The sequence below is a fragment of the Oncorhynchus nerka genome, linkage group LG25 (genome assembly GCF_034236695.1).
Source record: "Oncorhynchus nerka isolate Pitt River linkage group LG25, Oner_Uvic_2.0, whole genome shotgun sequence".
In the NCBI taxonomy this organism is placed as follows: domain Eukaryota; kingdom Metazoa; phylum Chordata; class Actinopteri; order Salmoniformes; family Salmonidae; genus Oncorhynchus; species Oncorhynchus nerka.
In genome coordinates, this window is record NC_088420.1 from 16,076,663 (window position 1) to 16,103,115 (window position 26,453).

Sequence of the window (26,453 nt, forward strand, 5' to 3'; positions counted from 1 at the left end):
TGAAGAACAAACACCATTGTAAATACAATGCATATTTATGCTTATTTATTTTATCTTGTGTCCTTTAACCATTTGTACATTGTTAAAACACTGTACATATATATGACATTTGGATTGTCTTTATTGTTTTAAAACTTCTGTATGTGTAATGTTTACTGTTAATTTATATTGTTTATTTCAGTTTTGTATATTATCTACCTCACTTGCTTTGGCAATGTTAACACGTTTCCCATGCCAATAAAGCCCCTTGAATTGAATTGAATTGAATTGAGAGAGAGAGAGAGAGAGAGAGAGAGAGAGAGAGAGAGAGAAAGCACGTAGGGAATTCTAGGCCATTAAAAGGAAATTCAAATTGAAATACCTATTAACATTTGGCTAAAACTAATTGAATATGTCATTGAACCAATTGCACTTTATGGCAGCGAGGTGTGGGGTCCACTTGCAAAACAAGATTTCATCAAATGGAACAAACACCCCATTGAAACCCTGCATGCAGAGTTCTGTAAGATTCTCCTACATGTCCAGAGGAAAACTACAAACATTGCATGTAGGGCAGAATTAGGCCAATATCCACGAATAATAAAAACTCAAAAAAGAGCAATTCAGTTTTGGAAACATCTAAAATACAGTGACCCCCTCTCATATCATTACCAAGCCCTGCAATGCCAAGAGCTGAGCAAAGAAAAGAGTCCCCTCATCTAGCAGGTCCTGGGGCTGAGTTCACATACTTGTTCTACTAACACACAGAAGCCTCAGGACCAGAACATCCAATCAATCAGTATATACCAAATTACAACACAGTCAAAACAAAACTACATTGCTTATTGGGAAACACAAGCACAAACACAAAGCAAAATGCAGTGCTATCTGGCCCTAAATCGACAGTACATCGTGGCTAACTATTTGACCATGGTTACTGATCAAAACCTTAGAAAAACCTTGACAAAGTACAGGCTCAGTGAGCACAGCCTTGCCATTGAGAAGGGTAGACAGGAAAACCTGGCTCCCTGTAGAGGAAAGGCTTTGCAACCACTGCACAACAGCAGAACCTGAGACAGAGCTGCATTTCCTGACAACATGTCAAAAATATAAAACAATTAGAGAGTGTCATTACCCCAAATTTGAAACCCTTATTCAAGGTTTCAAAGACCTCTCTGATGAGAGTAGGCTACCCGTCCTGTTGGGGGAGGACGCAGAAAGCTGTGGGTTGGCAGCGCACTACATTGCTGCCTGCCATAAGTTGAGGGACAGTCTGATAGACCAATCAACCTGCACATGTCCTCTACTGTATGCTTATTGTTATTGTTCAATGTATGGTTATTTTGACCCTTGGTTATTGTTGTTACTGTTGTCCAATTGATCATTTTGAATCTCATTTTTATTTTATATTGTAAATATCCAAAATAAGCTTTGGCAATATGTACATTGTTACATGCCAATAAAGTGAATTGAATTTAATTGAGAAAGGAGAGAAACAGAGAGAAAGGAGAGAATGAATACGGTGGCTTGAGAAGGAGAGTGAATGTGAAAGAAAAAGGGGGTGAATGTGAAAGAGTAAGAAAGAGAGTGATTCCCTCCAGCCCCATAGCCCTCCAGCCCCATATCCCTCCAGCCCCATAGCCCTCCACCCTCATATCCCTCCAGCCCCATAGCCCTCCAACCTCAAATCCCTCCAGCCCCATAGCCCTCCACCCTCATATCCCTCCAGCCCAATAGCCATACAGCCCCATAGCCCTCCACCCTCAAATCCCTCCAGCCCCATAGCCCTCCAGCCCCATAGCCCTCCACCCTCAAATCCCTCCAGCCCCATATCCCTCCAGCCCCATAGCCCTCCAGCCCCATAGCCATAAACCCTCAAATCCCTCCAGCCCCATAGCCCTCCACCCTCAAATCCCTCCAGCCCCATAGCCCTCCACCATCATATCCCTCCACCCTCATATCCCTCCAGCCCCATAGCCCTCCACCCTCAAATCCCTCCAGCCCCATAGCCCTCCACCCTCAAATCCATCCAGCCCCATAGCCCTCCACCCTCAAATCCCTCCAGCCCCATAGCCCTCCAGCCCCATATCCACCCCTCCAGCCCCATAGCTCCCCAGCCCCATATCCACCTCCCGCCCCATAGCCTTCTAGCCCCATATCCCTCCAGCCCCATATCTCTCCAGCCCCATAGCCCTCCAGCCCCATATCCCTCCAGCCCCATAGCCCTCCAGCCCCATATCCCTCCAACCCCAAAGCCCTCCACCCCCAAAGCCCTCCACCCCCAAAGCCCTCCAGTCCCATAGCCCTCCAGTCCCATAGCCCTCCAGTCCCAAAGCCCTCCAGTCCCAAAGCCCTCCAGTCCCAAAGCCCTCCAGCCCCAGTTTGGGCCTGGCACATTGCGAACTAATTTGCCAGAATTTTACGTAATTATGACATAACATTGAAGGTTGTGAAATGTAACAGGAATATTTAGACTTAGGGATGCCACCCGTTCGATAAAATACAGAACGGTTCCGTATTCCGTATATATTGAAAGAATAAACGTCTTGTTTTTGAAATGATAGTTTCCGGATTTGACCATATTAATGTCCTAAGGCTCGTATTTCTGTGTGTTATGTTATAATTAAGTCTATGATTTGATATTGAAATACAAATGGTATAGAGAGAAATAGTCCTATAATTCCTATAATAACTACAACCTAAACTTCTTACCTATATTGAAGACTCGTTAAAAGGAACCACCAGCTTTCATATGTTCTCATGTTCTGAGCAAGGAACTTAAACGTAAGCTTTCTTACATGACACATATTGCACTTTTACTTTATTTTCCAACACTTTGTTTTTGCATTATTTAAACCAAATTGGACATGTTTCATTATTTATTTGAGGCTAAATTGATTTTATTGATGTACTATATTAAGTTAAAATAAGTGTTCATTCAGTATTGTTGTAATTGTCATTATTACAAATACATTTTTTTTAAATCGGCCGATTAATCGGTATCGGCTTTTTTTGTCCTCCAATAATTGGTATCGGTATTGGCGTTGAAAAATCATAATTAGAGGTTGACCGCTAATTAGGAACACCTTCTTATTATTGAGTTGCACCCCTTTTTGCCGTCAGAACAGCCTCAATTCATCGGGGTGTGGACTCTACAAGGCGTTGAAAGCATTCCACAGGGATGGTGGCCCATGTTGACTCCAATGATTCCCACAGTTGTGTCAAGTTGGCTGGATGTCCTTTGGGTGGTGGAACATTCTTGATACACACGAGAAACTGTTGAGCGTGAAAAACCCAGTAGTGTTGCAGTTCTTCACACTCATACCGGTGCACCTACTACCATACCCCGTTCAAAGGCACTTTTGTCTTGGCCATTCACCCTCTGACTAGCACCAATACAGAATCCATATGTCAATTGTCTCAAGGCTTAAAAATTCTTCTTTAACATGTCTCCTCACCTTCATCTACACTGACGGGAGAGAATTTAACAGGTGACATCAATAAGGAATCATAGTTTTCACTTGGATTCACCTGGTCGGTCTGTCATGGAAAGAGCAGGTGTTCATAATGTTTTGTAAACTCATGTGATATTAGGTTGAGACAGAGGTAACTGATTCTCTTGTTCAATGATTTTACTAGTATGCTACAGTAGTTGTACAGTACAGTCATTAGACTCTTACCGTTCTCAGGCTGCTCCTTGATATCAGACTCACTCTGCTGGTTGGGACTCTCTGACTGGCCATCTACAGAGAGAGAGAGAGAGAGAGAGAGAGGAAGGTGAAAGGCCGCAAGGGACTGGAGGAAGGGTCTCAGAAGCAGTCCAACTTTCAGATGAGCCAAAATGGCACGGTTTTATTCAACAAGGCGATATCATGGATATATAAGCGATAAGATAACATGCAGAATCCATAAAAACACTTGGATGGGTTAAATTTAATAATGTTTACATACTGTTTTACTCATGTCATATGTACAGTGGGGAGAACAAGTATTTGATACACTGACGATTTTGCAGGTTGTCCCACTTACAAAGCATGTAGAGGTCTGTAATTTTTATCATAGGTACACTTCAACTGTGAGAGACGGAATCTAAAACAAAAATCCAGAAAATCACATTGTATGATTTTTAAGTAATTCATTTGCATTTTATTGCATGACATAAGTATTTGATCACCTACCAACTAGTAAGAATTCCGGCTCTCAAAGACCTGTTAGTTTTTCTTTAAGAAGCCCCCCTGTTATCCACTCTTTACCTGTATTAACTGCACCTGTTTGAACTCGTTACCTGTATAAAAGACACCTTCCACACACTCAATCAAACAGACTCCAACCTCTCCACAATGGCCAAGACCAGAGAGCTGTGTAAGGACATCAGGGGTAAAATTGTAGACCTGCACAAGGCTGGGATGGGCTACAGGACAATAGGCAAGCAGCTTGGTGAGAAGGCAACAACTGTTGGCGCAATTATTAGAAAATGGAAGAAGTTCAAGATGACGGTCAATCACCCTCGGTCTGGGGCTCCATGCAAGATCTCACCTCGTGGGGCATCAATGATCATGAGGAAGGTGAGGGATCCGCCCAGAACTACACGGCAGGACCTGCTCAATGACCTGAAGAGAGCTGGGACCACAGTCTCAAAGAAAACCATTAGTAACACACTACGCCGTCATGGATTAAAATCCTGCAGCGCACGCAAGGTCCCCCTGCTCAAGCCAGCGCATGTCCAGGCCCATCTGAAGTTTGCCAATGACCATCTGGATGATCCAGAGGAGGAATGGGAGAAGGTCATGTGGTCTGATGAGACAAAAATAGAGCTTTTTGGTCTAAACTCCACTCGCCGTGTTTGGAGGAAGAAGAAGGATGAGAACAACCCCAAGAACACCATCCCAACCGTGAAGCATGGAGGTGGAAACATCATTATTTGGGGATGCTTTTCAGCAAAGGGGACAGGACAACTGCACCGTATTGAGGGGAGGATGGATGGGGCCATGTATCCCGAGATCTTGGCCAACAACCTCCTTCCCTCAGTAAGAGCATTGAAGATGGGTCGTGGCTGGGCCTTCCAGCATGACAACGACCCGAAACACACAGCCAGGGCAACTAAGGAGTGGCTCCGTAAGAAGCATCTGAAGGTCCTGGAGTGGCCTAACCAGTCTCCAGACCTGAACCCAATAGAAAATATTTGGAGGGAGCTGAAAGTGTGTATTGCCCAGCGACAGCCCAGAAACCTGAAGGATCTGGAGAAGGTCTGTATGGAGGAGTGGGCCAAAATCCCTGCTGCAGTGTGTGCAAACCTGGTCAAGAACTGCAGGAAACGTATGATCTCTGTAATTGCAAACAAAGGTTTCTGTACCAAATATTAAGTTCTGCTTTTCTGATGTAATGCAATAAAATGCAAAATAATTACTTAAAAATCATACAATGTGATTTTCTGGATTTTTATTTTAGATTCCGTCTCTCACAATTGAAGTGTACCTATGATAAAAATGACAGACCTCTACATGCTTTGTAAGTAGGAAAACCTGAAAAATTGGCAGTGTATCAAATACTTGTTCTCCCCACTGTATCTACTGTATTATATTCTACTGTATTTTGGTCCATGCCACTCCAACATGGCTCGTTCTAATATTTATGTATTACAACTTGTTTTTTACATTTGTGTGTATTGTTGTGTATTGTTAGATATTACTGCACTGTTGGAGCTAGGAACACAAGCATTTCACTACACCTGCAATAACATCTGTTAAATATGTGTATGTGAAACCCTAGTCCCTGTGTCTCCAGCTCTGTGATCAGTGTCTGTCTCCCGCCCTGGCCTGTGCATCGACTGTATACTGGCACAGCCAGAGCCCCACAGCGTAGGACTGCAGCAGAAGTGTGTCAGTGTCTTTACAGTACTATCCAGTGTGTCAGTGTCTATACAGTACTATCCAGTGTGTCAGTGTCTTTACAGTACTATCCAGTGTGTCAGTGTCTATACAGTACTGCCAGTGTGTCAGTGTGTATAAGTACTATCCAGTGTGTCAGTGTCTCTACAGTACTATCCAGTGTGTCAGTGTCTATACAGTACTATCCAGTGTGTCAGGGTCTTTACAGTACTATCCAGTGTGTCAGTGTCTTTACAGTACTACCAGTGTGTCAGTGTCTCTACAGTACTATCCAGTGTGTCAGGGTCTCTACAGTGCTATCCAGTGTGTCAGGGTCTCTATAGTACTATCCATTGTGTCAGTTTTTTTTACACACTACTATCCAGTGTGTCAGTATCTTTACAGTACTATCCAGTATGTCAGTGTCTTTACAGTACTGACAGTGTGTCAGTGTCTATACAGTACTATCCAGTGTGTCAGTGTCTTTACAGTAAAATCCATTGTGTCAGTGTCTATACAGTACTATCCAGTGTGTCGGGATCCTTACAGTATTATTCAGTGTGTCAGGGTCTTTACAGTACTGACAGTGTGTCAGTGTATATACAGTACTATCCAGTGTGTCAGTGTCTTTACAGTACTATCCAGTGTGTCAGTGTCTCTACAGTACTATCCAGTGTGTCAGTGTCTATACAGTACTATCCAGTGTGTCAGTGTCTTTACAGTACTATCCAGTGTGTCAGTGTCTATACAGTACTATCCAGTGTGTCAGTGTCTTTACAGTACTATCCAGTGTGTCAGTGTCTCTACAGTACTATCCAGTGTGTCAGTGTCTATACAGTACTATCCAGTGTGTCAGTGTCTTTACAGTACTATCCAGTGTGTCAGTGTCTTTACAGTACTATCCAGTGTGTCAGTGTCTTTACAGTACTATTCAGTGTGTCAGTGTCTTTACAGTACTATCCAGTGTGTCAGTGTCTCTACAGTACTATCCAGTGTGTCAGTATCTTTACAGTACTATCCAGTGTGTCAGTGTCTTTACAGTACTATCCAGTGTGTCAGTGTCTTAACAGTACTAGCAGTGTGTCAGTGTCTTTACAGTACTATCCAGTGTGTCAGTGTCTTTACAGTACTATCCAGTGTGTCAGTGTCTTTACAGTACTGTCCAGTGTGTCAGTGTCTATACAGTACTATCCAGTGTGTCAGTGTCTATACAGTACTATCCAGTGTGTCAGTGTCTTTACAGTACTATCCAGTGTGTCAGTGTCTATACAGTACTGACAGTGTGTCAGTGTCTTTACAGTACTATCCAGTGTGTCAGTGTCTTTACAGTACTATCCAGTGTGTCAGTGTCTATACAGTACTATCCAGTGTGTCAGTGTCTATACAGTACTATCCAGTGTGTCAGGGTCTTTACAGTACTATCCAGTGTGTCAGTGTCTTTACAGTACTGACAGTGTGTCAGTGTCTTTACAGTACTATCCAGTGTGCCAGTGTCTATACAGTACTATCCAGTGTGTCAGTGTCTTTACAGTACTATCCAGTGTGTCAGTGTCTTTACAGTACTGACAGTGTGTCAGTGTCTTTACAGTACTATCCAGTGTGTCAGTGTCTATACAGTACTATCCAGTGTGTCAGTGTCTTTACAGTACTATCCAGTGTGTCAGTGTCTTTACAGTACTGACAGTGTGTCAGTGTCTATACAGTACTGTCCAGTGTGTCAGTGTCTTTACAGTACTATCCAGTGTGTCAGTGTCTTTACAGTACTACCAGTGTGTCAGTGTCTCTACAGTACTATCCAGTGTGTCAGGGTCTCTACAGTGCTATCCAGTGTGTCAGTGTCTATACAGTACTATCCAGTGTGTCAGGGTCTTTACAGTACTATCTAGTGTGTCAGTGTCTTTACAGTACTACCAGTGTGTCAGTGTCTCTACAGTACTATCCAGTGTGTCAGTGTCTTTACAGTACTACCAGTGTGTCAGTGTCTCTACAGTACTATCCAGTGTGTCAGGGTCTTTACAGTACTATCCAGTGTGTCAGTGTCTTTACAGTACTACCAGTGTGTCAGTGTCTCTACAGTACTATCCAGTGTGTCAGTATCTTTACAGTACTATCCAGTATGTCATTGTCTTTACAGTACTGACAGTGTGTCAGTGTCTCTACAGTACTATCCAGTGTGTCAGGGTCTTTACAGTACTATCCAGTGTGTCAGTGTCTATACAGTACTGTCCAGTGTGTCAGTGTCTTTACAGTACTATCCAGTGTGTCAGTGTCTTTACAGTGCTATCCAGTGTGTCAGTGTCTATACAGTACTATCCAGTGTGTCAGTGTCTCTACAGTACTATCCAGTGTGTCAGTATCTTTACAGTACTATCCAGTGTGTCAGTGTCTTTACAGTACTATCCAGTGTGTCAGTGTCTTTACAGTACTAGCAGTGTGTCAGTGTCTTTACAGTACTATCCAGTGTGTCAGTGTCTTTACAGTACTATCCAGTGTCAGTGTCTTTACAGTACTATCCAGTGTGTCAGTGTCTTTACAGTACTATCCAGTGTGTCAGTGTCTTTACAGTACTGTCCAGTGTGTCAGTGTCTATAGAGTACTATCCAGTGTGTCAGTGTCTATACAGTACTATCCAGTGTGTCAGTGTCTTTACAGTACTATCCAGTGTGTCAGTGTCTATACAGTACTGACAGTGTGTCAGTGTCTTTACAGTACTGTCCAGTGTGTCAGTGTCTTTACAGTACTATCCAGTGTGTCAGTGTCTTTACAGTACTGACAGTGTGTCAGTGTCTTTACAGTACTATCCAGTGTGTCAGTGTCTATACAGTACTATCCAGTGTGTCAGTGTCTTTACAGTACTGACAGTGTGTCAGTGTCTATACAGTACTATCCAGTGTGTCAGTGTCTTTACAGTACTATCCAGTGTGTCAGTGTCTTTACAGTACTATCCAGTGTGTCAGTGTCTTTACAGTACTATCCAGTGTGTCAGTGTCTATACAGTACTATCCAGTGTGTCAGTGTCTATACAGTACTATCCAGTGTGTCAGGGTCTTTACAGTACTATCCAGTGTATCAGTGTCTTTACAGTACTGACAGTGTGTCAGTGTCTTTACAGTACTATCCAGTGTGTCAGTGTCTATACAGTACTATCCAGTGTGTCAGTGTCTTTACAGTACTATCCAGTGTGTCAGTGTCTTTACAGTACTGACAGTGTGTCAGTGTCTTTACAGTACTATCCAGTGTGTCAGTGTCTATACAGTACTATCCAGTGTGTCAGTGTCTTTACAGTACTATCCAGTGTGTCAGTGTCTTTACAGTACTGACAGTGTGTCAGTGTCTATACAGTACTGTCCAGTGTGTCAGTGTCTTTACAGTACTATCCAGTGTGTCAGTGTCTTTACAGTACTACCAGTGTGTCAGTGTCTCTACAGTACTATCCAGTGTGTCAGGGTCTCTACAGTGCTATCCAGTGTGTCAGTGTCTATACAGTACTATCCAGTGTGTCAGGGTCTTTACAGTACTACCAGTGTGCCAGTGTCTCTACAGTACTATCCAGTGTGTCAGGGTCTCTATAGTACTATCCATTGTGTCAGTTTTTTTTACACACTACTATCCAGTGTGTCAGTATCTTTACAGTACTATCCAGTATGTCATTGTCTTTACAGTACTGACAGTGTGTCAGTGTCTATACAGTACTATCCAGTGTGTCAGTGTCTTTACAGTAAAATCCATTGTGTCAGTATCTATACAGTACTATCCAGTGTGTCGGGATCTTTACAGTACTATTCAGTGTGTCAGGGTCTTTACAGTACTGACAGTGTGTCAGTGTATATACAGTACTATCCAGTGTGTCAGTGTCTTTACAGTACTATCCAGTGTGTCAGTGTCTTTACAGTACTATCCAGTGTGTCAGTGTCTTTACAGTACTGACAGTGTGTCCGTGTCTTTACAGTACTATCCAGTGTGTCAGTGTCTTTACAGTACTATCCAGTGTGTCAGTGTCTTTACAGTACTGACAGTGTGTCCGTGTCTATACAGTACTATCCAGTGTGTCAGTGTCTATACAGTACTGACAGTGTGTCAGTGTCTTTACAGTACTATCCAGTGTGTCAGTGTCTTTACAGTACTATCCAGTGTGTCAGTGTCTTTACAGTACTGGCAGTGTGTCAGTGTCTTTACAGTACTATCCAGTGTGTCAGTGTCTTTACAGTACTATCCAGTGTGTCAGTGTCTATACAGTACTATCCAGTGTGTCAGTGTCTTTACAGTACTGACAGTGTGTCAGTGTCTTTACAGTACTATCCAATGTCAGTGTCTTTACAGTACTATCCAGTGTGTCAGTGTCTTTACAGTACTATCCAGTGTGTCAGTGTCTCTACAGTACTATCCAGTGTGTCAGTGTCTATACAGTACTATCCAGTGTGTCAGTGTCTTTACAGTACTATCCAGTGTGTCAGTGTCTTTACAGTACTATCCAGTGTGTCAGTGTCTTTACAGTACTATCCATTGTGTCAGTGTCTTTACAGTACTATCCAGTGTGTCAGTGTCTTTACAGTACTATCCAGTGTGTCAGTGTCTCTACAGTACTATCCAGTGTGTCAGTGTCTATACAGTACTATCCAGTGTGTCAGTGTCTTTACAGTACTATCCAGTGTGTCAGTGTCTTTACAGTACTGACAGTGTGTCCGCGTCTATACAGTACTGGCAGTGTGTCAGTGTCTTTACAGTACTATCCAGTGTGTCAGTGTCTTTACAGTACTATCCAGTGTGTCAGTGTCTTTACAGTACTATCCAGTGTGTCAGTGTCTTTACAGTACTAGCAGTGTGTCAGTGTCTTTACAGTACTATCCAGTGTGTCAGTGTCTTTACAGTACTATCCAGTGTGTCCGTGTCTATACAGTACTGGCAGTGTGTCAGTGTCTTTACAGTACTATCCAGTGTGTCAGTGTCTTTACAGTACTATCCAGTGTCAGTGTCTTTACAGTACTATCCAGTGTGTCAGCATCTTTACAGTACTATCCAGTGTGTCAGTGTCTTTACAGTACTATCCAGTGTCAGTGTCTTTACAGTACTATCCAGTGTCAGTGTCTTTACAGTACTATCCAGTGTGTCAGCATCTTTACTGTACCGACAGTCCACTAAGGTAGCTGTGGGTGTCTGTGTTGAAAGGTGTTATGTGTCAGGCGTCAGGGGAGGTTTTCTGGGGATGTCAGGGGGGGTTTCTGAGGTGTCTGTTGGAGGTGGAATGAGTAAGGAGCAGGGTAATTTGTAGGTGGGAAAGGTAAAGGAGAATTGGACATTTGGTGAAAACATAAGCCTGCCGCAACAACAGCCTCCATCGCTCATAAACCAGAAAAAAAAACACACTTGACGGACAATTTTTTTGCCCCACCTGAGAATGTTTAACAGTGTCATTAGCGGTGACAGCAATGATGGAATTGACGTTTAACAAGCGCCGTTCTTGTGGGGAAGAAGTTGGCTCCTCTCCTATTTATGGGTGTTACTGCTGCCAAAATGGCAGAGGAACATACCCTCTGGGTGATTTATAGCTGCTGCTGGCTTGTATCGATCTGACGGGTTGCAGATAAAAGTGTTGGGAGTGGGATAAATATTACCCATCTCCACTTTGGGAGTCGGAAGAAGAGATATGACTCTAGGCCTGCTAGGGTGACAGGATGACAGGGCCTGGTATTGCTGCTACTCATAGACTGAAAGCTGATTCACTGAAATGGGTTGCTTGTGTTCTACTGAAATGGGTACAAGAGGTTTGCCAGAGCACTGAAATAGTTCCAAGATTAGGTAGTTGTTTTAACAAGGCTGAGGTCAAAACTAACCATGGCGTTTTCTTCTCTCTCTCTGGTAGAGGCAATGGCTGGATAGAGAAATCAGACTGAGTACTTCCAGTGAAGTATAAATATGTAACCAAATGTTTATCTCTAAAATAAATATTTTTTTAAAGGCTTTGATCAGTCAGAGAGAGTGCAACGGTCCATTACTGAAGAAACCAACGACGCGAAGAAACGGTAAAAATGAAACCGTTCAGATCATACATGAATGGAATGTGAAACGGGCACAAAAGCGAGGGAAAAAAGTAGAGTGAGTCGCTCAAAAAATTTAAAAAATTGCCCATCAATTTCCCTCCACTCGCAAGACAAAGTAAACAATTTAGAGAGAACTTGTTTGCATTCTGCTCAGCGTTTGTGGTCTGCTTCAACAGCTTAAAACAAAGGCAATCTGGAGGCCCGAGGAACAAAACATCCCCCCAGCAACCGAACAGAGGCGGCTGAAAGCGGGGGGGTTCAGCGGGGATAAGGGACTGGGTGCTGCTGGGTTTGGGTGGGGGGGTATTTTCACACAGCTCTCCCCCATCCTCCCTCCCGCCCCCATATTCTACCCTGGCGAACTCACACGCCTTTCCCCCCTCGCTAATTAAATATGCAAATTAGGCGTGAGACCCAGAATCTGTGTGTCACATCTGCAATCACTCCCTGTTGAGGACCCTCAGAGCTCCTGTTGAAGACCCTCAGAGCTAGGAGAGCGGGGGATGACAAAAACCCTGCCTGATTAAAACAAAAAGAGAAGAAAAAAAACACACAGAAACACACACATTAAACAACAAACAGCCGTCACAAACAAAGCCTGTTCACGTTGCCTTCAGCCTCTATACAAGTCCCCTAACAAGCCGCTCTTACTCTTTGTCTCTCGCCGTCTGAGGGGAGGAGGAAAGGAGGACTAAAGCCAGGGGCCGCGTCTGGCATAGGGCTCGCTCATCTCCCACCCTCACTACTACGGATAAGGCCCCCCTACAGCACCATAGATCAACGTCCGGATAAGGGGCCATTCATTATTGTTACAGCATTATGAATATGCACTGTCATGGAATTTATCGGCCCTTATTGGAGGCATTAATAGATTACAGAATTAGTGACACAGCTCCTTCTACGACGGCCAATAACTTCATATGACTAATTAACCGTCCGAGCTGCATGAGGTTGTAACTTCATGGTCGTCATGAGACGGAGAAAAGCCTGAGTCGTATTCATTACTTCACACTGTAGCAGAACTGTTTGCTACAGGCTGTGACTATGGTGCATAATACGTTACTTTTCTATACCGTCTTTAATAAGACCTGGCTAGACCAGAAACACGCTTGTCCACAGGGCCTCTAAACTTTTATGAGCAGAACCTCGTCTCTTAAACGGGCCAATCTTAAACACTATTAAACACACACTCTCTCAGGTCATCCCTGTGTCTGTGGTGGCCTGCCTCCCTCTCCTCTCCTCTCCTCTCCTCTCCTCTCCTCTCCTTCTTTGCTACACATACTTTCTTCAGTCTTTCTCTGTATCTGCCCCCCCACCTTTTTCAAGATTAATTTCTTTCCTTATCTCCAGTTCCAGCTCTTACTTCCTCCATTCCTTCAGTCTCTGTGTACCCTCTCCTTTCCATAGTTATCTCTCTCTCTTTCTATCCAGTCTCTCTCTTTCTATCCAGTCTCTCTCTTTCTATCCCTCTCCCCCTCTCTTCTTTCTTTCTTTCTTTGCCTCCCTCTCTCTGAGCACTTGCTGAGAGGGGAACAGCGCCTGGCCCGCTCCTCCCGCCCAGCGTCATTATGCATCCGCCAAACCTCTGTACCTCTACCCAGTCCCCCTCTCCGCCGGTCTCTCTCTCGCCCACCCGCCCGCTTTCCCACCAAGTGCTCGAAGCTGTAATCCAATTGTGTGTTGAAATCCTGCTTTCTAAAGGCCCTTTTACACACTGAGCCCAGGAACACACAGACCAATAAAAGAGGAGGCAGAAACTTCATTCAGAAATACAAACAGCCCTTTCTGTCTGCCATCAATGGAAGGTGAAGCCACAGGGATTGGCTTATTGTTTACACAAGTATCGTCCCCTCTCGTCTTCCTCACAAGCTTTTCGTCAAGCCGAGGGTCGAGCCTGGGCTTTGTTAAACGATTGTGGTGGATTCGCCAAACCTCTGAATTTTCGGGGTTATTCCTGTAAAGCTCTACCCCCACCACTATGGCCACACCCTCCCATCCTATGAATGAAATGGTACCTGAGAGTCACTCAAGAACAATCCCCCCCGGGACACTTGATGTGGCTTTTGACTTCTACCAACTAAACTCAGCAAAAAAAGAACATCCTCTCACTGTCAACTGCATTTATTTTCAGCAAACTTAACGTGTAAATATGTGTATGAACATAACAAGATTCTACAACTGAGACATAAACTGAACAAGTTCCACAGACATGTGACTAACAGACATGGAATAATGTGTCCCTGAACAAAGGGGGGGGTTTCAAAATCAAAAGTAACAGTTAGTCGGGTGTGGCCACCAGCTGCATTAAGTACTGCAGTGCATCTCCTCCTCATGGACTTCACCAGATTTGCCAGTTCTTGGTGTGAGATGTTACCCCACTTTTCCACCAAAGCACCTGCAAGTTCCCGGACATTTCTGGGGGGAATGGCCCTAGCCCTCACCCTCCGATCCAACAGGTCCCAGACGTGCTCAATGGGATTGAGATCCGGGATCTTTGCTGGCCATGGCAGAACACTGACATTCCTGTCTTGCAGGAAATCACGCACAGAACAAGCAGTATGGCTGGTGGCATTGTCATGCTGGAGGGTCATGTCAGGATGAGCCTGCGGGAAGGGTACCACATGAGGGAGGAGGATGACAACAAGCTCAGTCCGATGATGCTGTGACACACCGCCCCAGACCATGACGGACACTCCACCTCCAAATCGATCCCACTCCAGAGTACTGGCCTCGGTGTAACGCTCATTCCTTCGACGATAAACGCGAATCCGACCATCACCCCTGGTGAGACAAACCACGACTCGTCAGTGAAGAGCACCTTTTGCCAGTCCTGTCTGGTCCAGCGACGGTGGGTTTGTGCCCATAGGCAACTTTGCTGCCAGTGATGTCTGGTGAGGACCTGCCTTTACAACAGGCCTACAAGCCCTCAGTCCAGCCTCTCTCAGTCTGAGCACTGATGGAGGGATTGTGCGTTCCTGGTGTAACTCGGGTAGTTGTTGTTGCCATCCTGTGCCTGTCCCGCAGGTGTGATGTTCAGATGTACCGATCCTGTGCAGGTGTTGTTACACGTAGTCCTCACAGTGGCAGACCATCAGCTGTCCGTCCTGTCTCCCTGTAGCGCTGTCTTAGGCGTCTCACAGTACGGACATTGCCATTTATTGCCCTGTCCACATCTGCAATCCTCATGCCTCCTTGCAGCATGCCTAAGGCACATTCACGCAGATGAGCAGGGACCCTGGGCATCTTTCTTTGGTGTTTTTCCAGAGTCAGTAGAAAGGCCTCTTTAGTGTCCTAAGTTTTCATAACTGTGACCTTAATTGCCTACCGTCTGTAAGCTGTTAATGTCTTAGCGACCGTTCCACAGGTGCATGTTCATGTTCAAGCATTGGAAACAGTGTTTAAACCCTTTACAATGAAGATCTGTGACATTATTTGGATTTTTACTCATTATCTTTGAAACACAGGGTCCTGAAAGAGGGACGTTTCTGTTTTTGCTGAGTTTAGAACACCAGTTCTAATCGAGATGGAGATAGTAGTGGAAGTAGCTACAGTAAGTAAAAACAGAGTTGGTCACTATAGAGTTAAAACTGTGAAGACAGAGGATAGGCTACTGCATTTCACAGAGAGGTCCTTTTAGTGCACGGCTGTACAGTACAGATTCTTCAACACAGACAGAAAGACAATATCTAGCCTGCCTGCCTGTAGGACTAGGAGAGAGTACATAGGGGTGCATTTGTTTCGGCCTGCGTTCCCTGTGTCCAGTGTTTGGCTAACCTTGACCTGCCTCCAGGCACTCCATATTTAATAAGACCAGTGTTTACATAGAGCCCCTCTGCTTCTCATCTATAGAGCCTAACGCTCTATGTGTGTGCTCTCCTGGAGTGTGTGGGCTGTTTACGTGTGTGTGTGTGTGTGTGTGTGTGTGTGTGTGTGTGTGTGTGTGTGTGTGTGTGTGTGTGTGTGTGTGTGTGTGTGTGTGTGTGTGTGTGTGTGTGTGTGTGTGTGTGTGAGTGTGTGTGTGTTAGTTATGTTTTTGGGCTCAGAAAGAGGGACAAGGAGTATAGAGTTACGGTGGCTTTGTTTACAGATCCTGTCCTGTTGGCCTGAAACCTAAGGGTCCCCGTTCTGTAGGGAAAAAGTTTTCAAAAAAGATATAAAATCAGGAATTTTCAGGAACACCTTCCAGTTAGAAAATGTTTTGTGACGTTTGTTGCCCAATGAAGATGGCACAGGCGTCACGAGAGAATGTTTGATCTGAAGACCCCCGTCATTACATACTGTACATTAAATACAAATGATGTTTTGGTATGTATTGCTTCTGATTTATGACACAATATCCTGCATTTCAGTAAGTTACTGCACGTTTAAAACCACTGAATAAGAACACCCACACACGCTGGAACCTTATGTCCAACCACTTAGCAAACAAACAGTGTGTGTGTGTGTGTGTGTGTGTGTGTGTGTGTGCAAACAAGCTCATATGCCATACACACAAACACAGCAAGAAGGGATTTCACCAGCCTCCTTCACACACTCAATAACACACACAGGCTTGAGAGTGAGATATGATTATCTGTGCGGCTGGATAAGGGAGGCCTGTAATGAGATGCTGTACAGCAGCGCTCTCTACAAGCAGACATGACAGCCTCATCCTCATCCGGGAGACCCAGGTAATTGAGTGGCACTCAGGCAATGTTAGAACGTTTACGCCGGCAAGAGACACACTGCTGGGTGAGGGCGCACACACACACACACAAACACACACACACACACACACACGTGTCCAAGTGCATACAAATTCCACACACATTCCACACTGCATGCAACACTGCCATGGGGGTCGGGGGTTGCTGGTGTTTACAGTAAGGTTTGGACATACTCTGAACATAAATATAAACACAACATGTAAAGTGCTGGTCCCATGTTTCATGAGCTGAAATAAAAGATCCCAGAAATGTTCCATATACACAAAATCTTCTTTCTTTCAAGTTTTGTTCACAAAATTGTTTACATCCCTGTTAGTGAGCATTTCTCTTTTGCCAAGATAATCCATCCACCTGACAGGTGTGGCATGTCTAGAAGTTGATTTAAATAGCATTATCTTTACACAGGTGCACCTTGTGTTGGGCACAATAAAAGGCCACTCTGTGCAGTTTTGTTACACAACACAATGCCACAGATGTCTCAAGTTTTGAGGGAGCGTGCAATTGGCATGCTGACAGCAGGAATGTCCACCAGAGCTGTTGCCAGATAATTTTATGTTAATTTCTCTACCATAAGCCACCTCCAACATCATTTTAGAGAATTTGGCAGTACGTCCAACCGGCCTCACAACCACAGACCACGTGTATGGCGTTGTGTGGGCGAGTGGTTTACTGATATGAACGCTGTGAACAGAGTGCCCCATGGTGGCGGTGGGGTTATGGTATGGGCAGGTATAAGCTACGGCAACGAAGACAATTGCATTTGATCAATGGCAATTTGAATGCACAGAGATACCATGATGAGATCCTGAGGCCCATTGTCGCACCATTCATCCGCCACCATCACCTCATGTTTCAGCATGATAATGCACAGATACCATGATGAGTTCCTGAGGCCCATTGTCGCACCATTCATCCGCCACCATCACCTCATGTTTCAGCATGATAATGCACAGCCTCATGTCATATCTACATGTCAATCTCTACCTACATCTATACCTCAATCTCTACCTACACCTACATCTCTACCTACATCTACACCTCAATCTCTACCTTCATCTACACCTCAATCTCTACCTACATCTATACCTCAATCTCTACCTACACCTACATCTCTACCTACATCTATACCTCAATCTCTACCTACATCTATACCTCAATCTCTACCTACATATACACCTCAATCTCTACCTACATCTATACCTCAATCTCTAACTCTCCTCCACATGGGTGCTTCGGTGTCTTCCCTCCTGGCTAATAAAAGGCAGGGAGGGGCTCACTGAGGGAAGAAGAGAACAATACTGCGAGTTAGACCACTTGCTGACTCACCCCCACCCCCCCCCCCCCAGAACATTTCCGCTATTTCTAGGAAGAGGGTGGAAAAATAAGGGTATGAGGGGAGGCTGAGGAGGAGAAATTAGTTATTGGTCTTTTCCCAGCAAGGCAAAAAAATACAGCCCAATCCCAGCATTCCCTTGGGGTATTGTGAAACATACAGCCCTGGGCAGCTTTCCAGTTACTCTCTGTCTCCCTCTCTTTCTCACTCTCTGTCTCCCTCTCTCCCTCTCTCTCTGTGTCTCTCTCCCTCTCTCTGTCAACCCCTCTGTCTCCCCCTCCCTCTGTCTCTCTCTCTGTCTTCCTCTCTTTGTCTATCCCTCTCCACCTCTCTCTCTCTCTCTCTCTGTATGTCTTGCTCTCCCTCTCTCCCCCTCTCTCTCCCCCTCCCTCCATCTCTGTCTCCCTCTCTTTGTCTATCCCTCTCGCCCTCTCTCTCTGTCTGTGTCTCTCTCTCTGTCTCCCTCTCACCCTCTCTTTATGTCTATCCCTCTCTCTCTCTGTCTGTGTGTCTATCTCTCTGTCTCCCTCTCTCCCTCTCTTTGTCTATCCCTCTTTCTCTCTGTCTGTGTGTCTATCTCTGTCTCCCTCTCTCCCTCTCTTTGTCTATCCCTCTCTCTCTCTGTCTCCCTCTCTTTAAGTCTATCCCTCTCTCTCTGTCTGTGTCTCTCTCCCTCTCTCTGTCTCCCTCTCACCATCTCTTTATGTCTATCCCTCTCCCCCTCTCTCTCTGTCTCCCTCTCTCCCTGTCTTTGTCTATCCCTCTCCCCTCTCTCTCTGTCTCCCTCTCTCCCTCTCTTTGTCTATCCTTCTCCCTCTCTTTATGTCTATCCCTCTCCACCTCTCTCTCTCTGTCTGTGTGTCTCTCTCCCTCTCTCTGTCTCCCCCTCTCTCTCCCACTCCCTCTCTCTCTCTGTCTCCCTCTCTTTGTCTATCCCTCTCTCCCTCTCTCTCTGTCTGTGTCTCTCTCTCGGTCTCCCTCTCACCCTCTCTTTAAGTCTATCCCTCTCTCTCTGTCTGTGTCTCTCTCCCTCTCTCTGTCTCCCTCTCTGTCTGTGTGTCTCTCTTTCTCTGTATCCCTCTCTCTCTGTCTCTAAATAGTTTGGCTGTGAGAGAGAAGTGGAGGCTGTCAGGGATGTAATGTGCTCCGTGACCTCCTGTAGCCCTAATGGGCAGAAATAGAAAGATCCAGGGAGGGTCGACTGTGCATGTGAGCCAAGTATGTGTGTGCGGCTATGTGTCTGTGTATACGTGTGTGTGTGTGTGTGTTTTACATGCAAGGACTGGTGGGTGAGAGGGAAAGAAAATTACATCACAAGGATAATAACGACTCCTGCATTGGATAAATATGTTTTCCTCAGCGTTAATATATTAGTTGGAGAAAGAGAGAAAGATTTAAATCAGATACAAACACAACATACTTGTAAAACTGAGTGTTCTGTTCCACCCCCCCTTCACAAGTTATCCGGTGAGCACAGTGATGGAAAAAGCATTCTGCAGCACCTCCTCCCTCCAAAACATGTCTGACTCTACATCTCACCATGGTAACAATTAACAACGTGGAGCTCAGGATAGGAACAGTCCTGTAAAAGCATCAGCCCGGTTTCTAACAAAAAATATTAATGCAACATGCAACAATTTCTATTTTTTTTTTACTGAGTTACAGTTCTTATAAGGACATCAGCCAATTGAAATAAATAAATTAGGCCCTAATCTATGGATTTCACATGACTGGGAATACAGATATGCATCTGTTGGTCACAGATACCTTAAAATAAAGGTAGGGGCTTGTATCAGAAAACCAGTCAGTATCTGGTGTGACCATTTGCCTCATGCAGTGAGACACATCTTCACATAGAGTTGATCAGGCTGTTGATTGTGACCTGTGGAATGTCGTCCCTCTCCTGTGTAAAGTTGCTGGGAACTGGAACACGCTGTCGTACACATCTATCCAGAGCATCCCAAACAGTCTCAAAGGGTGACATGTCTGGTGAGTATGCAGGTTATGGATGTTTGGTTTCTAGGAGTTGTGTACAGATCCTTGTGGGTGTGCATTATCATGCTGAAACATGAGGTGATGTTGGCTTATGAATGGCACAACAATGGGCATCAGGATTTCGTCACAGTATCTCTGTACATTCAAATTGCAATAAATAAAATGCAATTGTGTTCGTTGTCCGTAGCTTATGCCTGCCCCATAGCATAACCCCACCGCCACCATGGGGCACTCTGTTCACAACGTTGACATCAGCAAACAGCCTGCCCACACAACACCATGTCTGTCATCTGCCAGGTACAGTTGAAACCGGATTCATCCAGGAAGAGCACACTTCTCCAGCGTGCCAGTGGCCATCAAAGGTGAGCATTTGTCCACTGAAGTAGGGTACGACGCCAAACAGCAGTCAAGTCAAGACCCTGGTGAGGACGATGAGCACGCAGATGAGCTTCCCTGAGACGGTTTATGACAGTTTGTGCAGAAATTCTTCGATTGTGCAAACCCACAGTTCCATCAGCTGTCCGGGTGGCTGGTCTCAGACGATCCCGCAGGTGAAGAAGCCAGATGTGGAGGTCCTGGGCTGGAGTGGTTACACATGGTCTGTGGGTTGTGAGGCCGGTTGGAAGTACTGCCAAATTCTCTAAAAATGACGTTGTAGGCGACTTATGGTAGAGAAATTAACATTAAATGATCTGGCAACAGCTCTGATGGACATTCCTGTAGTCTGCATACCAATTGCACGCTCCCTCAAAATTGAGACATCTGTGGCATTGTGTTGTGTGACAAAACTACACATTTTAGAGTGGCCCTTTATTGTCCCCAAGCACAAGGTGCACCTGTGTATTGATCATACTATTTAATCAGCTTATTGATATGCCACACCTGTCAGGTGGATGATTATCTTGGCAAAATAGAAATTCTCACTAACAGGGATGTAAACAAATGTATGCGCAAAATGAGAGAAAAATAAGCTCTATGTGCGTCTGGAACATTTCTGTGATATTTTATTTCAGCTCATCAAACATAAAACACATTTTTGTTCAGTGTAGATGACAGCCATGGACATAATAAAAGTAGAACGAAAGTAGAACGTTACATAGAGAAGAGCTTTGGGAAGCAACTCTTCCTGAGAGGAACGTCTAAAATACGACAACACCTTAACTAGAGAAGAAAGTAGAGAATTATGGGGATGGCCGGCCCTCGGTGACACAGGGGAAGAATGCCGAGAGAGTTTGTCTGAATTCACTGTCGTCCCAGAGCCTAGCTGACAGGCTCCAGCTACAATACTAAGGTACAGTGTGTGTGTGTGTGGTCTGTGAATTCACTGTCGTCCCAGAGCCTAGCTGACAGGCTCCAGCTACAATACTAAGGTACAGTGTGTGTGTGTGTGGTCGGTGAATTCACTGTCGTCCCAGAGCCTAGCTGACAGGCTCCAGCTACAATACTAAGGTACAGTGTGTGTGTGTGTGTGTGCCTGTCAATGGCGTCGTCACACCTGTCTCCGTTCCCCCTCCGCCATTTTACAAGCATGAGGACCAATGGGCTGACTGATAGGCCGTCAAGACCAGGAAGTGTCAGTCACCGCCTGTCTGATCACCTACCGAGGAGCATATGGAAAACATGGGGAACATGCGATAGTAGTGGATCTCTCTCTCTCGCGCTCCGAGTTCCTTTTTCACTCTCGCCTTTCGCTCCGAATTTCTAAAATCCGCATAAAGGGAAGCCTCAGCTTGCTTATCTTCTCTGATCTCTCGCCACTCTTCCACTCTCTGATTGAGTGAAAATAGAAGTCTCGATGCTCTTGGCAGTGTGACAATGAATCTCCCCCAAAAAGACGTGATTTGCTGTTGGCAGCCAACTTTCGCTCTCAGCCTCCTCCTCCCCTCTCTCTGTTTCGCTCTCAGCCTCCTCCTCTCCTGTCTCTGTTTCACTCTCAGCCTCCTCCTCCCCTCTCTCTGTTTCGCTCTCAGCCTCCTCCTCTCCTGTCTCTGTTTCGCTCTCAGCCTCCTCCTCTCCTGTCTCTGTTTCGGTCTCAGCCTCCTCCTCCACCTCCCCCCTCTCTGTTTCGCTCTCAGCCTCCTCCTCCACCTCCCCCCTCTCTGTTTCGCTCTCAGCCTCCTCCTCCACCTCCCCCTCTCTGTTTCGCTCTCAGCCTCCTCCTCCACCTCCCCCTCTCTGTTTCGCTCTCAGCCTCCTCCTCCACCTCCCCCTCTCTGTTTCGCTCTCAGCCTCCTCCTCCACCTCCCCCTCTCTGTTTCGCTCTCAGCCTCCTCCTCTACCTCCCCTCTCTCTGTTTCGCTCTCAGCCTCCTCCTCTCCTCTCTCTGTTTCGCTCTCAGCCTCCTCCTCTCCTGTCTCTGTTTCGCTCTCAGCCTCCTCCTCTACCTCCCCTCTCTCTGTTTCGCTCTCAGCCTCCTCTTCTCCTGTCTCTGTTTCGCTCTCAGCCTCCTCCTCTACCTCCCCTCTCTCTGTTTCGCTCTCAGCCCCCTCCTCTCCTGTCTCTGTTTCGCTCTCAGCCTCATCCTCTCCTGTCTGTTTCGCTCTCAGCCTCCTCCTCTCCTGTCTCTGTTTCGCTCTCAGCCTCCTCCTCTCCTGTCTCTGTTTCGCTCTCAGCCTCCTCCTCTACCTCCCCTCTCTCTGTTTCGCTCTCAGCCTCCTCCTCTCCTGTCTCTGTTTCGCTCTCAGCCTCCTCCTCCACCTCCCCCCTCTCTGTTTCGCTCTCAACCTCCTCCTCCACCTCTCCTCTCTCGGTTTGGCTCTCAGCCTCCTCCTCTACCTCTCCTCTCTTTGTTTGGCTCTCAGCCTCCTCCTCCACCTCCCCCCTCTCTGTTTCGCTCTCAGCCTCCTCCTCCAACTCTCCTCTCTCTGTTTGGCTCTCAGCCTCCTCCTCTACCTCTCCTCTCTGTTTGGCTCTCAGCCTCCTCCTCTACCTCTCCTTTCTCTGTTTGGCTCTCAGCCTCCTCCTTTACCTCCCCTCTCTCTGTTTGGCTCTCAGCCTCCTCCTCCACCTCTCCTCTCTCTGTTTGGCTCTCAGCCTTCTCCTCCATCTCTCCTCTCTCTGTTTGGCTCTCAGCCTCCTCCTCTACCTCCCCTCTCTCTGTTTGGCTCTCAGCCTCCTCCTTTAACTCCCCTCTCTCTGTTTGGCTCAGCCTCCTCCTCCACCTCCCCACTCTCTGTTTCGCTCTCAGCCTCCTCCTCCATCTCTCCTCTCTCTGTTTGGCTCTCAGCCTCCTCCTCTACCTCCCCTCTCTCTGTTTCGACAGAGACAGTCCCTGGCAAGAGAAGACTATGGGAGTAAGGATGGTGTACAGGCTGGAGAACACAGGGCGAGTGGAGCTCTGTACCGCTCCACGGCAAACCCAGACCCCTTTCTCTCTCTGTCCTCAGCCCACTAGGCGTTCGTCCCAGGATACAGTGAGGTTTTCACGTACGGCCCGCAGCGAGGAGGGAAGGGAAAGCCCCATCGCCACACGCCACCCGCCACCCGCCCAGCCACTCAAGCCGGGGCTTCAAGAGCCAGCGTTACCCACCCAAAACCACTGGGCCCCTCCTGACTGACACACACACACACACACACACACACACACACACACACACACACACACACACACACACACTATCAGACTGACTGAGAAGGATAATTTTTTATTTAAAATGGTTTATTTGAAATGTAGCGTATGGTGCCACATATAAATGACTTCACTTCATTGTGAAATATGTGCACTGTAAAACATACTTCTTATTCAGTCAATATTGACCCACAAATCATTTTGTTCTGCATGTCTTTCATTTCAGAGTAATCATAATTTACCAATATTTACATATACTACCTTGACTCACAAACTCTTTGCATTTCAACACACATACAGTACATTCAGAAAGTATTCAGACCCCTTGACTTTTTCCACATTTTTACTTTACAACCTTATTCTAAAATGGATCAAATAAACAGGGTGTTTACATATTTCTGAGGCATATTTGGCAGCGTTTCAGGAAGTTTAATGTGAAGTGCCGATATAGGTGCTTTGTTGTGGTTCTGCAAGCCTTTTTATAGCACTTTATATTTTACCACTAATGTATGCATGAGTGTGAGGTCATGACCTTACACAGTCTGGAGGGTGAGGTTTCTCCATGCATAGTCACTGGTGTGTGTGAATACTTACCAAATACACATATATACATCCTTCTTAGAAAATGTGTGAGTGTATATATAAATATATATTTATATAAAATGCAAAAACTGGAATACCAATAAACCTACAACACACTATACTGTATTTCACACGGCCAGGTACAAAATATACCTTTTGTCAAATATTGACAATATTGCACTATTTAGCAGGAGAATCTGGAAGTAATTGACACTTGCCAACAGCCTCTCTAAGATAGAGGAATTGGAGAGAAAAGCCGAGGATGTCTGTTAAAGAAAACAGCCCCTAGAAAGAGGCTCAATGCTGGAGAGTACACACGCCAGCGCTAAAGGATCAGGGCTGATGCCAACCAAGGCGCTGGGTTGGCATTTCAACCCTTACAGCCCCTGTACTCGTAGCCAAATCGACATCTGTAAATCAAAAGCGAAAATGCCAGTCTAATGTCTCGATCATTGTTTTTGCCATAAAATATACAACTATTTGACGACTGGCAATAATGCATTTTTTTAGAGCCAGGTAGACAAAACGTGCAGTTTTCTTTTTCATGGTCTGTTTTATGCATCACAGCGAAATACCCCGTTGCCACTGCGCCCAAAGCTCTCCTTGTTGCCCCTCCCTACCGCTTCCATTTTGTGAACATCTGACTGCCTCCATTTTATGGCAGCCCTTTCCTCTTAGAACGGCGTGAATACCGTGCTGTCATCCATTCTCCAACAAAACTGTCGCCAGGACGTTGCACACAGTGTTGTATCGACTGAGAAACAAAGTATTTGTTCCATTAATTACAAATAAAATCCTTGATGAAGAAGATGAAAAGGATTGGCTTTGAATGAGTGCCATCGCTTGCCAAGCAGCCATTTTAAAGCAAGTCAGTCAGTCAGTCAGTCTCTCTCTCTCTCTCATATTTGTCTTCATTCTCCTCCTTTCCTCTCTCTCTGTCTCTCTCTCACTCTCTTATCAACAACGTAGCTGTTAAACCATCCTGCCAGGCACAGCTATACTGAGAGAATCACGTTAGCTGACTCCATTGTTGGATGACACAGAAGCAGTCGCTGCCAAGAAGTTTGCTGCCAAGTTCAACAACATTCAGATGAAAAAAAGAGAGCAAGCGCTAGGAAAAAAAGGGAAAGGCACAAACACAGAACACAGCAGAACCCAGGACAGAATCTCCAGGGACAACAATGGCTGACATGTCGTGGTATTAGCACTAACGTTTAGCATTGATATACCCTTAACCCCTTTAACACCTAATGCCCTTGCAGCCATCTTAAAAGCTTTGGCAACCATTTTGAAAATGCTCGCTGTCTCCTTTGAGTAGCTGTCATTCTCAGAATGAAAAGATGCAGTCAGAATAACCACTTATGCTAACGAATACCGTGTTCTCACACAAGACTATTGCGCATTCCCCCCGACCAGAAATGAAAGAGACAGAAAAACAACCGTTTGTTTCCATTTGGAACAAAGAGGAATCCCAGACTCCTATTTTGCAGAACTCCCCCTCCCCAAAACAAACCTGGCAACCGATACGTTTACTATTTTACTGTGCAACGAGATATAGTCACCTCTCTACAACATATCAATATGACCATAGTACGGCAACACATGTAAGCCCCTTTAACAACAGGCTATTTAGGTAAAGCCACAAATATAGAAACTACAGCTTGTGTTGTGTTGTCATAGGTACACAGTGCACTAGCTATCCAGTAGTTAAAAATGCACATCAAATACTGACAGTGTTCAGGTTGTCGCTTGAGTCTTTATTAAAGGCCCATATTAGGTTAAATGGCTCAGAGTCTTGTACATACTTCATGTTTTGTTCCCCAACACGCCTACAACGCTCAAATTACTCAAACAAGCAATTACTTTATGCCACAGCACCTAATGCAGCGTTCAGCAACAAACAAATTGAGTCTATCAGCACCACTTTTACAGGATGTCTGAGTCATCCGTCTTGCTGTGTGTGACACATTTAGCCATGGCTCTAGTGTGTAGACTAACCAGGTACACAGGCATTTAGCCATGGCTCTAGTGTGTAGACTAACCAGGTACACAGGCATTTAGCCATGGCTCTAGTGTGTAGACTAACCAGGTACACAGTCATTTAGCCATGGCTCTAGTGTGTAGACTAACCAGGTACACAGGCATTTAGCCATGGCTCTAGTGTGTAGACTAACCAGGTACACAGGCATTTAGCCATGGCTCTAGTGTGTAGACTAACCAGGTACACAGGCATTTAGCCATGGCTCTAGTGTGTAGACTAACCAGGTACACAGTCATTTAGCCATGGCTCTAGTGTGCATTTAGACTAACCAGGTACACAGGCATTTAGCCATGGCTCTAGTGTGTAGACTAACCAGGTACACAGGCATTTAGCCATGGCTCTAG

The 26,453-nt window shown here is 45.5% G+C and overlaps 1 protein-coding gene across 3 annotated transcripts in view; it reads right to left on the reverse strand.

The window, feature by feature from the left end:
- Nucleotides 1-26,453, reverse strand: part of LOC115124455 (nuclear factor 1 A-type) — a 318,617-nt gene that overhangs the window by 126,185 nt on the left and 165,979 nt on the right. For all 3 annotated transcript variants that reach the window (XM_065009608.1, XM_065009609.1, XM_065009610.1), the window contains exon 3: nucleotides 3,660-3,722. In XM_065009608.1, coding sequence (XP_064865680.1) covers nucleotides 3,660-3,722 — 63 coding nt within the window. The remainder of the gene's footprint in view (nucleotides 1-3,659; nucleotides 3,723-26,453) is intronic.